At 49.6% G+C, this 15528-nt stretch overlaps 1 protein-coding gene across 2 annotated transcripts in view; it reads left to right on the top strand.

Annotated features, from left to right (window-relative positions):
- The first annotated feature begins 6235 nt into the window (after positions 1–6235).
- Positions 6236–15528, top strand: part of ASCC1 (activating signal cointegrator 1 complex subunit 1) — a 28323-nt gene continuing 19030 nt past the window's right edge. The window contains exons 1-3 of one of the 2 annotated variants that reach the window (XM_076056156.1): positions 6236–6383; positions 10623–10785; positions 13316–13403. In XM_076056156.1, the coding sequence (XP_075912271.1) occupies positions 10629–10785; positions 13316–13403 (245 nt within the window). In that variant the 5' untranslated portion in view covers positions 6236–6383; positions 10623–10628. Of the gene's footprint in view, positions 6384–7027; positions 7153–10622; positions 10786–13315; positions 13404–15528 lie in introns of those variants that run through there. The other variant, XM_076056155.1, reaches the window with a different exon arrangement.

Here is a 15528-nt window from a genome sequence, read left to right as displayed (position 1 = left end):
CCAGCCATCAGATTTACCATGGAGGTCGAAAAAGATGGCAAACTACCCTTTTTGGATGTCTTAATTAAAAGGAGACATGATGGTTCAATGAGCCATTCTGTCTACAGGAAAGCTACCCATACAGATGCTTACTTGAAACCGGATTCCCACCACCATCCATCCCAGAAGAACTCCCTCATCAAGACTCTATACCATAGAGCCCAATGCATTTCCGACCAGGAACACATTACCAGTGAACTCAAGCACGTACACCAGGCTCTCAGGGCTAATGGCTACTCCGACTACACAATCCGCAAAGCCATCACTCCAGTCATGAAGAAGGATCCTCTTGTGGAGCCACTCAAAACCATCACCTTACCCTACATTGCAGGGGTCACTAAAAAGATCTCCAAAATCCTGAATAAACACAAGATCCAGGTCCGATTCAACACAGTACATAAAATCCGTGATTTAGTTCCATCTGTAAAAGATGCTGTTCCAGACATACAATACCCGGGCGTTTACAAACTAAAGTGCCTCTGTGGTAGTAGCTACATTGGAGAAACCAAAAGACATATCTCGGACCGCATCCGCGAACATAAAGCAGACTTGAAACACGGTAGGACGAACTCCTCTGCCGTGGCAGATCACTGTTATAATTCAGTGGGCTCACATGACATTGACTTCTCCAAGACGGAGGTTCTTTGCAAACCAACCGGCTACCATGAGAGATTCGTTCATGAGGCCATTCACATATACAAGCACAGAGACAATTTCAACCGAGAAGATGGATTCAGGCTTAGTAACCACTGGAAAGATGTTTTAAATCATTTCTGTTCTTAATTAATTGTATTTTTACGATGACCTTCAGACCGCAGCTCTTTCGCCAGCATTGCCTCTTAACACCTCTCACACCACGGTTAATGGTATAGTTTTACAACATGGAGTATACTAGGGCCTCGCAGCTGTCTCTCTCCCCCTCCTCTGTTCCGACCATGGACGAACTCGTCCGTCTGAACGGGGCCCGTAGCTATCCGTGGTGCTGAAATTTGAGGGTAAGAATCCACCCATTTTTTCGCCATATTCGTGATATTTAACGACTTATTGTTGGTAGCTTAGCTGATTGGAGAATATAGAGTTTATTGATAACATGAAGGTAATTTATATTTTAGTTTTTATTGGTTCACTATATAGTACTGTGAATAGCTCAGATGTGTAGTCATTTCTGTGACCAGTCACTAGCTAATCACTCAGTTATTTCAATGCTAAATTCGCCTAGTTATTTCAATGCTAAATTCTCCTGTTTGATTTGTACTAAGTGCCTCGGTGAATGTGTATGCTCTGACTTTAACGTAGCTATTTCGGTAGCAGTTACAAGCTAATCACTCAGCTATTCCAATGCTAAATTCTATGCTAATTCCATTGTCAAGGGGTGCCTCTGCGGATGTGTATGCCTTAACTTAGCTATTTCAATGCTAAATTATATGCTAATTCCTTTAACAATGGGTGCCTCTGCGGATGTGTATGCTTTAACTTTTAACATAGCTATTTCTGTGACCAGTCACAAGCTAATCATTCAGCCATTTCAATGCTAAATTATATGCTAATTCCATTGTCAAGGCGCTTTGTTCCTCTCACACAGCTTAAAGGCCGTGATCTGAACGTGGCTCTTTCACTCCAGCGCTGTCCTACCAGACAGTCTCGCCCCTTCACCTGATGAAGGCCGCTTGTTTTGTGGCCGAAACGTCGTGAGAATATTATTGTGTTATTTTATTTTATCAATTTATTATTTTATTCTCATTCTACGTGACTTTACCGAAAGAACCAAAGAAGATGGACTCCCATGGTAAACTTAACTTTCATGGTAAACTGGATTCGCGTGGTAAACGTAACTTTCATGGTAAAATGGATTCCCGTGGTAAACTTTACTTTCATGTTAAACTGGATTCCCGTGGTAAACGTAACTTTCATGTTAAACTGGATTCCCGTGGTAAACGTAACTTTCATGGTAAACTGGACTCCCGTAGTAAACTTAACTTTCATGGTAAACTGGATTCCCGTGGTAAACCTAACTTTCATGGTAAACTGGATTCCCGTGGTAAACGTAACTTTCATGGTAATCTGGATTCCCATGGTAAACGTAACTTTCATGGTAAACTGGATTCCCGTAGTAAACTTAACTTTCATGGTAAACTGGATTCCCGTGGTAAACGTAAATTTCATGGTAAACTGGATTCCCGTGGTAAACTTTACTTTAATGGTAAACTGGGCTCCCGTGGTAAACGTAACTTTCATGGTATACTGGACTCCCATGGTAAACTTAACTTTCATGGTAAACTGGATTCCTGTGGTAAACGTAACTTTCAGGGTTAACTGGATTCCCGTGGTAAACTTAACTTTCATGGTAAACTGGATTCCCGTGGTAAACGTAACTTTCATGGTAAAATGGATTCCCGTGGTAAACGTAAATTTCATGGTAAATTGGATTCCCGTGGTAAACGTAACTTTCATGGTAAACTGGACTCCCATGGTAAACTTAACTTTCATGGTAAACTGGATTCGCGTGGTAAACGTAACTTTCATGGTAAAATGGATTCCCGTGGTAAACTTTACTTTCATGTTAAACTGGATTCCCGTGGTAAACGTAACTTTCATGTTAAACTGGATTCCCGTGGTAAACGTAACTTTCATGGTAAACTGGACTCCCATAGTAAACTTAACTTTCATGGTAAACTGGATTCCCGTGGTAAACCTAACTTTCATGGTAAACTGGATTCCCGTGGTAAACGTAACTTTCATGGTAATCTGGATTTCCATGGTAAACGTAACTTTCATGGTAAACTGGATTCCCGTGGTAAACTTTACTTTCATGGTAAACTGGGCTCCCGTGGTAAACTGAACTTTCATGGTAAATTGGATTCCCGTGGTAAACTTTACTTTCATGGTAAACTGGGCTCCTGTGGTAAACTGAACTTTTATGGTGAACTGGATTCCCGTGGTAAACTTTACTTTCATGGTAAACTGGATTCCCGTGGTAAACTTAACTTCCATGGTAAACTGGATTCCCGTGGTAAACGTAACTTTCATGGAAAACTGGATTTCCGTGATAAACGTAACTTTCACCGTAAACTGGATTCCCGTGGTAAACGTAAATTTCATGGTAAATTGGATTCCCGTGGTAAACGTAACTTTCATGGTAAACTGGACTCCCATGGTAAACTTAACTTTCATGGTAAACTGGATTTGCGTGGTAAACGTAACTTTCATGGTAAAATTGATTCCCGTGGTTAACTTTACTTTCATGTTAAACTGGATTCCCGTGGTAAACGTAACTTTCATGTTAAACTGGATTCCCGTGGTAAACGTAACTTTCATGGTAAACTGGATTCGCGTGGTAAAGGTAACTTTCATAGTAAACTGGATTCCCATGGTAAACTTTACTTTCATGGTAAACTGGGCTCCCGTGGTAAACTTAACTTTCATGGTAAACTAGATTCCCGTGGTAAACTTTACTTTCATGGTAAACTGGATTCCCGTGGTAAACGTAACTTTCATGGTAAACTGGATTCCCATGGTAAACGTAACTTTCATGGTAAACTGGATTCGCGTGGTAAACGTAACTTTCATGGCAAACTGGATTCCCGTGGTAGACATAACTTTCATGGTAAACTGGATTCCCGTGGTAAACGTAACTTTCATGGTAAACTGGATTCCCGTGGTAAAGGTAACTTTCATGGTAAATTGGATTCCCGTGGTAAACGTAACTTTCATGGTAAACTGGACTCCCATGGTAAACGTAACTTTCATGGTAAACTGGATTCCCGTGGTAAACGTAACTTTCATGGTAAACTGGACTCCCGTAGTAATGTTAACTTTCAGGATAAACTTGATTCCCATGGTAAACGTAACACTCATGGTAAACTGGATTCCCGTGGTAAACTTTACTTTCATGGTAAACTGGGCTCCCGTGGTAAAATGAACTTTCATGGTAAATTGGATTCCCGTGGTAAACTTTACTTTCATGGTAAACTGGGCTCCCGTGGTAAAATGAACTTTCATGGTAAATTGGATTCCCGTGGTAAACTTTACTTTCATGGTAAACTGGGCTCCCGTGGTAAACTGAACTTTCATGGTAAACTGGATTCCCGTGGTAAACGTAACTTTCATGGTAAACTGGATTCCCATGGTAAACGTAACTTTCATGGTAAACTGGATTCCCGTGGTAAACGTACCTTTCATGGTAAACTGGATTCCCGTGGTAAACGTAACTTTCATGGTAAACTGGATTCCCGTGGTAAACTTTACTTTCATGTTTAACTGGATTCCCGTGGTAAACGTAACTTTCATGGTAAACTGGATTCCCGTGGTAAACGTAACTTTCATGGTAAACTGGATTCCCGTGGTAAACGTAACTTTCATGGTAAACTGGATTCCCGTGGTAAACGTAACTTTCATGGTAAACTGGATTCCCATGGTAAACGTAACTTTCATGGTAAACTTGATTCCCATGGTAAACGTAACTTTCATGGTAAACTGGATTCCCGTGGTAAACTTTACTTTCATGGTAAACTGGGCTCCCGTGGTAAACTGAACTTTCATGGTAAATTGAATTCCCGTGGTAAACTTTACTTTCATGGTAAACTGGGCTCCCGTGGTAAACTGAACTTTCATGGTAAACTGGATTCCCGTGGTAAACGTAACTTTCATGGTAAACTGGATTCCCGTGGTAAACGGAACTTTCATGGTAAACTGGATTCCCGTGGTAAACGACGTTTTGGGCAATGTTAGCCCTTTCATTGTGGCACAGGGACCTTTCCCGTAACGTCGCCTCGGCAGTGCCAGGTGAAGCTAGTGCCGGCCCTGTAGCATGTGTTATAAAGGGGCTCTAAATAAAAACAAACATTAAACCACACGAATGTTGAACTTGCGCAGTAAAGTCATTGTTTTTTATTTGCTATACAGCCAGATAGTACGACAAATCGCTAACCTTAAACACCCGGTCGTTAGTAAAAGTTGAAGGCGGTATAGTACTATAGTAATAGAGCAAGTGCAGAATCACTGAACCGGAGTTGATAGCTTGAAAGCGTTTAGCGCGGGGCCCTTGAAAGTGCGGGGTCCGTAGCGTGGTGTAGCTACATGTGTAGCTACATGTGTAGTTACATGTGTAGTTACATGTGTAGTTACATGTGTAGCTACATGTGTAGTTACATGTGTAGCTACTTGTGTAGCTACTTGTGTAGCTACACATGTGTAGTTACATGTGTAGCTACATGTGTAGTTACATGTGTAGCTGCATGTGTAGCTACATGTGTAGTTAAATGTTTAGCTACTTGTGTAGTTACATGTGTAGTTACATGTGTAGCTACATGTGTAGTTACATGTGTAGCTGCATGTGTAGCTACATGTGTAGTTAAATGTTTAGCTACTTGTGTAGTTACATGTGTAGTTACATGTGTAGCTACTTGTGTAGTTACATGTGTAGTTACATGTGTAGTTACATGTGTAGCTGCTTGTGTAGCTACTTGTGTGGCTACATGTGTAGCTACTTGTGTAGTTACATGTGTAGCTACTTGTGTAGTTACATGTGTAGTTACATGTGTAGCTACATGTGTAGTTACATTTGTAGCTACATATATAAGGGAAACTTGTGAATATGTGTGTCTGTTCAAAATGTTTAGCGTACTTCCCAACATGCAACAAACTGGAAATTTGGCATGTGGGTACTTTCCAAACTGTACACCATGCAACAATTATAAAAATAGACTTTTGTATATTTTTTTTGGGGGGGTGGGCGCAATAAGGGATGTATTTTGCACGGCAAGTGAGCGGTGACGTCACATGTCATGTCACCCGCATGCGGCAGCGTCACGCTGTGTGCCTGCTATGAAGTGTGTGGCGAGAATCGATATCTGGTAAGCGTTTGTGGTATCGATTAAACGGCAATGGGCCGATTCTAAAGAAATCTACAACTTTCGATTCCTTTGCTCGTTTTACAGAATCGGATCTTGGCGCGCGCGAGCGTTTGATTTTTTTGGTCAACACGCGTTGGGTTTTATTTATTAATGAGCTAATGATCAAAGTTTTAATTGTATATGTTACGTTTTTAAGTTTAAAAAGTTATTTATTCATAATAGTGTATTATTAATATTATACATTAATATACTACTTTACAAACGATATAATAGTATTAATTAATAATAAAATATTAATAATATTACTTATTAATAATGTAAACTAACAGTCGCTGACGACAACAGCCCGGCCCGTGACGCGTTTCCGGCTTCCGACCTCCGTTCCTTAGGCTTCTTCCGCGGGCCACGTGACCAGAGGCGAGAGCGCGCGCGCGCGAGGCATCGCGGGACAATCGTCCCGGCGTCCCTTGCGCGCGGGCTGCACTTGGCTAGGTGGGTGGGTGGGTGTGTGGGTGGGGGGGCTAGGTGGGGGGCTAGGTGGGGGGCTAGGTGGGGGGGCTAGGTGGGGGGGCTAGGTGGGGGGGTTAGGTGGGTGGGGGGGTTAGGTGGGTGGGGGGGCTAGGTGGGTGGGGGGGCTAGGTGGGTGGGGGGGCTAGGTGGGTGGGGGGGCTAGGTGGGTGGGGGGGTTAGGTGGGTGGGGGGGCTAGGTGGGTGGGGGGGCTAGGTGGGTGGGGGGGCTAGGTGGCTGGGTGTGTGGGTGGGGGGGCTAGGTGGGTGGGGGGGCTAGGTGGCTGGGGGGGCTAGGTGGCTGGGGGGGCTAGGTGGCTGGGGGGGCTAGGTGGCTGGGGGGGCTAGGTGGCTGGGGGGGCTAGGTGGGGGGGCTAGGTGGCTGGGTGGGGGGGCTAGGTGGGTGGGGGGGCTAGGTGGGGGGGCTAGGTGGCTGGGTGGGGGGGCTAGGTGGGTGGGGGGGCTTGGTGGCTGGGTGTGTGGGTGGGGGGGCTAGTTGGGGGGGCTAGGTGGGTGGGTGGGGGGCTAGGTGGGTGGGGGGGCTAGGTGGCTGGGTGTGTGGGTGGGGGGGCTAGGTGGGTGGGGGGGGCTAGGTGGGTGGGGGGGGCTAGGTGGGTGGGGGGGAAGGCTAGGTGGGGGGGGGGGCTAGGTGGGGGTGGGGGGCTATCACTAATCGGTGAGAAGGCGGTGGTCCGCTCGACCCATCATCATCAACCCCTCCTGGGGCGGATAAGTGACTGCACCATTGTATATAGTGAGTACTTACTGTGCAGTAACTACCCATCGTTGTCGTCGTCAGCCATGATCAATCCACTGCTGGATGAAGGCCCCCCCCCCTAGCCACCATCACCAGCCACGGTCCATCCACGGCTGGCTCGCGGTCTGGGGTGCTTTGGCCATACCTCACCGCATTGTGTCGGGGGAGCACAGAAGTACAGGACAACGATCGGTTGCCCTGCCCTCTGATGCCCACCAACGTAGCCTACCCCTTAGCCTATAGCGCCCGTAATGAATGATAATGGCACCGATGCTGCAGTCAAAACCCAACTTAAAACTCTTTATTGTACCAGGCAAGGTGCATCGAGCTGCGGTACAGATTTGTGTTTTTTTTTGTTCAGACGCCACCGTGGGGCGATCACAGACGACAGCTCGACCAAGTTGGATATCGATATGGGCCCGATAATAACTGCTGGATGCGTGATGTTAACGATTCTGAAATGTGGATGGGAAAAATCCCGGAGGACTCGGGAGACGAATCCACGCCGACCACGGATGGGAGAGTGAGACGTAGACTCCGAATATACAGCAGCAATCCTCAGGGTTGAGATCGAACCCACGACCTCCTGTATACCGGGCGAGGTAGTTAACATCTCCTAGCCACCGTGATGATGATGATGAGAGAGAGACGCAAACTCCAAATATACAGCAGCAGGCGTCAGGGGTCATGATCGAACCCACGACCTCCTGTATACCAGGCGAGGTAGTCAACATCTCATAGCCACCGTAGCACCGGTACACTGGCGCGGCTCGGATGTGCCAGTGGAAAAGAGGTGGGAGGGGGGAGTGTTACACGTGTGTCTGTGTTTCTGTGTCCCCGTGTCTCCGTGTCTCTGTGTCCCCGTGTCTCTGAGTCCCCGTGTCTATTGAGTCCCCGTGTCTCTGTGTCCCCGTGTCTCTGAGTCACTGTGTCTCTGTGTCCCCGTGTCTCTGTGTCTCTTGAGTCCCCGTGTCTATTGAGTCCCCGTGTCTCTGTGTCCCCGTGTCTCTGAGTCACTGTGTCTCTGTGTCCCCGTGTCTCTGTGTCCCCGTGTCTTTGTGTCCCCGTGTCTCTGTGTCCCCGTGTCTCTGTGTCTCTTGAGTCCCCGTGTCTATTGAGTCCCCGTGTCTCTGTGTCCCCGTGTCTCTGTGTCCCCGTGTCTCTGTGTCTCTGTGTCCCCGTGTCTCTGAGTCACTGTGTCCCCGTGTCTCTGTGTCCCCGTGTCTCTGTGTCTCTGTGTCCCCGTGTCTCTGTGTCCCCGTGTCTCTGTGTCCCCGTGTCTCTGTGTCCCCGTGTCTCTGTGTCCCCGTGTCTCTTGTGTCCCCGTGTCTCCGTGTCTCTTGTGTCTCTGTGTCCCCGTGTCTCTTGTGTCCCCGTGTCACCGTGTCTCTGTGTCTCTGTGTCCCCGTGTCTCTGTGTCCCCGTGTCTCTGTGTCTCTGTGTCCCCGTGTCTCTGAGTCACTGTGTCCCCGTGTCTCTGTGTCTCTGTGTCGCCGTGTCTCTGTGTCTCTGTGTCCCCGTGTCTCTGTGTCCCCGTGTCTCTGTGTCCCCGTGTCTCTGAGTCACTGTGCCTCTGTGTCCCCGTGTCTCTGAGTCACTGTGTCTCTGTGTCCCCGTGTCTCTGTGTCTCTGTGTCCCCGTGTCTCTGTGTCTCTTGAGTCCCCGTGTCTATTGAGTCCCCGTGTCTCTGTGTCCCCGTGTCTCTGAGTCACTGTGTCTCTGTGTCCCCGTGTCTCTGTGTCCCCGTGTCTTTGTGTCCCCGTGTCTCTGTGTCCCCGTGTCTCTGTGTCTCTTGAGTCCCCGTGTCTATTGAGTCCCCGTGTCTCTGTGTCCCCGTGTCTCTGTGTCCCCGTGTCTCTGTGTCTCTGTGTCCCCGTGTCTCTGAGTCACTGTGTCCCCGTGTCTCTGTGTCCCCGTGTCTCTGTGTCTCTGTGTCCCCGTGTCTCTGTGTCCCCGTGTCTCTGTGTCCCCGTGTCTCTGTGTCCCCGTGTCTCTGTGTCCCCGTGTCTCTTGTGTCCCCGTGTCTCCGTGTCTCTTGTGTCTCTGTGTCCCCGTGTCTCTTGTGTCCCCGTGTCACCGTGTCTCTGTGTCTCTGTGTCCCCGTGTCTCTGTGTCCCCGTGTCTCTGTGTCTCTGTGTCCCCGTGTCTCTGAGTCACTGTGTCCCCGTGTCTCTGTGTCTCTGTGTCGCCGTGTCTCTGTGTCTCTGTGTCCCCGTGTCTCTGTGTCCCCGTGTCTCTGTGTCCCCGTGTCTCTGAGTCACTGTGCCTCTGTGTCCCCGTGTCTCTGAGTCACTGTGTCTCTGTGTCCCCGTGTCTCTGTGTCTCTGTGTCCCCGTGTCTCTGTGTCTCTGTGTCCCCGTGTCTCTGAGTCACTGTGTCCCCGTGTCTCTGTGTCCCCGTGTCTCTGTGTCTCTGTGTCCCCGTGTCTCTGTGTCCCCGTGTCTCCGTGTATCTGTGTCCCCGTGTCTCTGAGTCACTGTGTCTCTGTGTCCCCGTGTCTCTGTGTCCCCGTGTCTCTGTGTCACCGGGTCTCTGTGTCCCCGTGTCTCTGTCTCTGTGTCCCCGTGTCTCTGTGTCTCTGTGTCCCCGTGTCTCTGATTCCCCGTGTCTCTGTGTCTCTGTGTCACCGTGTCTCTGTGTCTCTGATTCCCCGTGTCTCTGTGTCTCTGTGTCCCCGTGTCTCTGTGTCCCCGTGTTTCTGTGTCCCCGTGTCTCTGTGTCCCCGTGTCTCTGTGTCTCTGTGTCTCAGTGTCCCCATGTCTCTGTGTCTCTGATTCCCCGTGTCTCTGTGTCTCTGTGTCCCCGTGTCTCTGTGTCCCCGTGTTTCTGTGTCCCCGTGTCTCTGTGTCCCCGTGTCTCTGTGTCTCTGTGTCCCCGTGTCTCTGTGTCTCTGTGTGCCCGTGTCTCTGTGTCCCCGTGTCTCTGATTCCCCGTGTCTCTGTGTCACCGTGTCTCTGTGTCTCTGATTTCCCGTGTCTCTGTGTCTCTGTGTCACCGTGTCTCTGTGTCCCCGTGTCTCCATGTCCCCGTGTCTCTGTGTCCCCGTGTCTCTGATTCCCCGTGTCTCTGTGTCTCTGTGTCACCGTGTCTCTGTGTCCCCGTGTCTGTGATTTTCCGTGTCTCTGTGTCTCTGTGTCTCTGTGTCCCCGTGTCTCTGTGTCCCCGTGTCTCTGTGTCCCCGTGTCTCTGTGTCCCCGTGTCTCTTGTGTCCCCGTGTCTCTGTGTCACCGTGTCTCTGTGTCCCCGTGTCTCCGTGTCCCCGTGTCTCTGTGTCCCCGTGTCTCTGATTCCCCGTGTCACCGTGTCTCTGTGTCACTGTGTCTCTGTGTCACCGTGTCTCTGTGTCTCTGTGTCACCGTGTCTCTGTGTCCCCGTCTCTCTGATTCCCCGTGTCTCCGTGTCTCTGTGTCCCCGTGTCTCTGATTCCCCGTGTCTCCGTTTCTCTGATCCCCGTGTCCCCGCCGTAGGTCCCGATGGACGTGCTGCGACCCCCTCTGCTCCGCGTGGGAGGGCGCGTGTACCGCGTGAACCCCGTGCGGGAGCCCGAACTCTACCCCGGGGGTTACGAGGAAGAGGAGAGGGAGGATGAGGAGGAGGTGTTGGGCGAGGAGGAGGAGGACGCCGCGGATGGTGAGGATCCACAGCCCCCGAACGCTCTTCCTGCACTACGGCAGTAACTCCTGAATCCTGACTGCCTGCCCCGACAGCGCTTAGCCCCTACGGTGCAGCGACTACAGGGAGCCCTCTGCTCACGGACGTTCGACTTGTCAACTTTCACAGATACGAGCAAACCTTTTATATTTAGAGACCTCCTTTGCCAGTAACAAGATATAGTTAATAGGTTTTACCCTTTTAACTGGCACAAAAAAACTGACACCTTTATTTAAGGGCATCATGTCTGCAATAACCACAACACAAGCAGTCAAAAACGCAAACAAAAAGAGACAACTCTGGTAATGATATTGGCACTGTCCTTGAATTTGATTGGTCCACACCCGAGACGGTTTTCTTTAGAGCCCTTTAGTCTCCACTGGTGTTGGACCAGAAGACGCCAAAAGGCGTACAACTCAAAAACAGCGCACCATCAGAGTATTGCGGGCTCAGGGTGAGCATTTACATTATGAGACCAGTAACAAGATATAGTAATAGGTTTTACCCTTTTAACTGGCACAAAAACTGACACCTTTATTCAATTGCAAACATGATGCCTTGAATAAAGGTGTCAGTTTTTGTGCCAGTTAAAAGGGTAAAACCTATTACTACGAGCAAACCTGCCGCCCGTACGTCCAGTTGCCTACAAAGTCCCATCGCAAGGGAGAAACGCGAACAAACAGACGCAATTTTGGCTGCCCGTGTGGACCTGAACACTCAATTTCCCCGTTACAAGAATACGCGGTAAACGGTACGGGTTTGAGAGGTGTGTGGTTCTGAATAATATTGGTCGCACAAGCCCTTGTGTTCAATTGCCACGGCGGTGATCCTGAATCCTGACTCCATACCCCAACAACATTGTGGCCGCAACCTTAATGCTGACCCTGTCCGTACCGCTGCAGCACGACCTAATCCTAATACCATCCACATCGCTACAGCACTAACCCAACGTTATAGCAGTCATCCTAACTTTATCCATCACCCGTACAGCACTAACCTTAGCACGGGCACCAATTCTACTCGCAGCACTTCTTTTTAGCTTGTAGTTCATCCCCGCCCCGCACCTCAGATTAGCGTGGCTGGCCACGTACGACGGGAATAGAAGTTCCGACGTGCAGTTCCTTCTCCTGTAACGGCGCGTGTTTTTGTAACGAGATTTGGATGTAGTAATGCGATCGAGTGAACGTCGCGCGCGAGTAGGAATAAGCGGTGGTCGTACGGCGGTCTGCCTCGGTGTAGCGTCGTCATCATCGTCATCGTCGTGATTATTATCGTCGTCGTCGTCGCCATCGTCGTGATTATTATCGTCGTCGTCGTCACCATCGTCGTGATTATCGTCGTCGTCACCATAGTCATCATCGTCATCATCGTCGTCATCATCATCGTGATTATCATCGTCCTCGTCACCATCGTCGTGATTATCATCATCGTCGTGATTATCATCATCGTCGTCACCATCGTCGTGATTATCATCATCGTCATCATCGTCGTCATCATCGTCGTCATCATCGTCGTGATTATCATCATCGTCGTCACTTTGGTTCTTTCGGTAAAGTAACGTAGGTAAAAATAAATAATTAAGTTAATCAAATCACGACATTCCAGGCGCAACACAAGCGCAACACAAGTGCCCGAAACGTCGTGATTTGATTAACTTAATTTTTTATTTTTCATCTACGTGGCTTTACCGAAAGAACCAAAGAGTATGGATCATTGCAGTCACGAAAACTTCATATCTAGAATTATCATCGTCGCCATCATCATCATGATCATTGTCATCGTCGTCGTCGTCATCTTCATCACCATCGCACGAGGCTTTGTGACACTGCATCTCACGAATTGGATGTAGTAACGCGATCAATTGAACGTCGCACGCGAATAGGAACAAGCGGTGGTCGTACGGCGGTCTGCCGTGGTGTAGCATCGTCGTCGTCATTGTCGTCATTGTCGTCATCGTCGTCATCGTCGTCATCGTCGTCATCATCGTCATCATCATCGTCGTCATCGTCATCTTCACCACCGTCGTCATCATCATCATCGTCATCTTCATCACCGTCGCACGAGGCTTTGTGACGCTGCTGGATGATGCTTCTAGACGCTACCCAGCACCACCAGCACCACCACCACGCGTCTCTCAGTCTCTGCGTCACGACTTCTCACGGCGTCACCGCGGCCTCTGCGTCACCCCCCCCCCCCCCCCACGTGAACCGTCACCGCGGCCTCGCAACCCCCCGTTGGTTCTCAATCGTTACAAAATTGCACGATGTCAACAGCCACGCGCGCAGTTTTGACGAAACAAAGCGAGTTGGAGCTTCACGTGGCCGGCCATCTCTCGCGCCCCCAGAAAGGGCATCACTCACACGCCCGCCCAGGTTAAGAACCACCGCTGTGTAGTGTTCACCATAGCGCAAAATTTCCCATGAGCCGGGGGTGTTCTTCGGGAGCGGGCTGTAGGTGAGCTCTTAACCCCGACGGGACTAACGCCTCGCCCCGTGGCGTGAGGATCCAGGCGACGGGCAGGGTGAGACTGGCAAGGCGCTGGAGCGCACGGACAGGGGCTATCGCTGCAGCCTTCACATGCCCAGCGCCTTCTTCAAGTGAGAGGCAGAGGCGCGCACCACCGCATGTTACTACACACACCTCGTTACTACACACACCTCGTTACTACACACACCTCGTTACTACACACACCTCGTTACTACACACACCTCGTTACTACACACACCTCGTTACTACACCCCGCGTTACTACACACACCTCGTTACTACACACACCTCGTTACTACACCCCGCGTTACTACACACACCTCGTTACTACACACACCTCGTTACTACACACACCTCGTTACTACACACACACCTCGTTACTACACACACCTCGTTACTACACACACCTCGTTACTACACACACCTCGTTACTACACACACCCCGCGTTACTACACACGCCTCGTTACTACACACACCTCGTTACTACACACACCTCGTTACTACAGACACCCTGCGTTACTACACACCCCGCGTTACTACACACCCCGCGTTACTACAGACACCCCGCGTTACTACACACACCTCTTTACTACACACACCTCGTTACTACACACACCCCGCGTTACTACACACCCCGCGTTACTACACACACCCCGCGTTACTACACACACCCCGCGTTACTACACACCTCGTTACTACACACACCTCGTTACTACACACACCCCGCGTTACTACACACACCTCGTTACTACACACACCTCGTTACTACACACCTCGTTACTACACACACCCCGCGTTACTACACACACCTCGTTACTACACACACCTCGTTACTACACACACCTCGTTACTACACACCTCGTTACTACACACACCTCGTTACTACAGACACCTCGTTACTACAAACACCTCGTTACTACACCCCGCGTTACTACACACACCCCACGTTACTACACACACCTCGTTACTACACACACCGCGTTACTACACACACCTCGTTACTACACACACCTCGTTACTATACACACCCCGCGTTACTACACACCACCCCGCGTTACTACACACACCCCGCGTTACTACACACACCTCGTTACTACACACACCTCGTTACTACACACCTCGTTACTACACACACCCCGCGTTACTACACACACCTCGTTACTACACACACCTCGTTACTACACACACCTCGTTACTACACACCTCGTTACTACACACACCTCGTTACTACACACACCTCGTTACTACACACACCTCGTTACTACACACCTCGTTACTACACACACCTCGTTACTACAGACACCTCGTTACTACAAACACCTCGTTACTACACCCCGCGTTACTACACACACCCCACGTTACTACACACACCTCGTTACTACACACACCGCGTTACTACACACACCTCGTTACTACACACACCTCGTTACTATACACACCCCGCGTTACTACACACCACCCCGCGTTACTACACACACCCCGCGTTACTACAGACACCCCGCGTTACTACACACACACCTCGTTACTACACACACATCGTTACTACACACACCCCGCATTACAACACACACCTCGTTACTACACACACCCCGTTACTACACACACCGCGTTACTACACACACCCCGCGTTACTACACACACCCCGCGTTACTACACACACCTCGTTACTACACACACCGCGTTACTACACACACCTCGTTACTACAGACACCCAGCGTTACTACAGACACCCCGCGTTACTACACACACCTCGTTACTACACACACCGCGTTACTACACACACCTCGTTACTACACACCTCGTTACTACACACACCTCGTTACTACACACCTCGTTACTACACACCTCGTTACTACACACCTCGTTACTACACACACCCCGCGTTACTACACACACCTCGTTACTACACACCTCGTTACTACACACACCCGCGTTACTACAGACACCTCGTTACTACACACACTGCGTTACTACACACACCCCGCGTTACTACACACACCCCGCGTTACTACAGACACCCCGCGTTACTACACACACCTCGTTACTACACCCCGCGTTACTACAGACACCCCGCGTTACTACAGACACCCCGCGTTACTACACACACCCTGCGTTATTACACACACCTCGTTACTACACACACCTCGTTACTACACACACCTCGTTACTACAGACACCCCACGTTACTACAGACACCCCGCGTTACTACACACACCTCGCGTTACTACACACACC

This window comes from Petromyzon marinus, chromosome 74, assembly GCF_048934315.1.
Source record: "Petromyzon marinus isolate PM22_M1 ecotype Great Lakes invasive population chromosome 74, UKy_Petmar_22M1.pri1.0, whole genome shotgun sequence".
NCBI lineage: Eukaryota > Metazoa > Chordata > Hyperoartia > Petromyzontiformes > Petromyzontidae > Petromyzon > Petromyzon marinus.
Note: the sequence above shows the minus strand (reverse complement) of the source record. Positions and strands in the feature narration are given on the sequence as shown.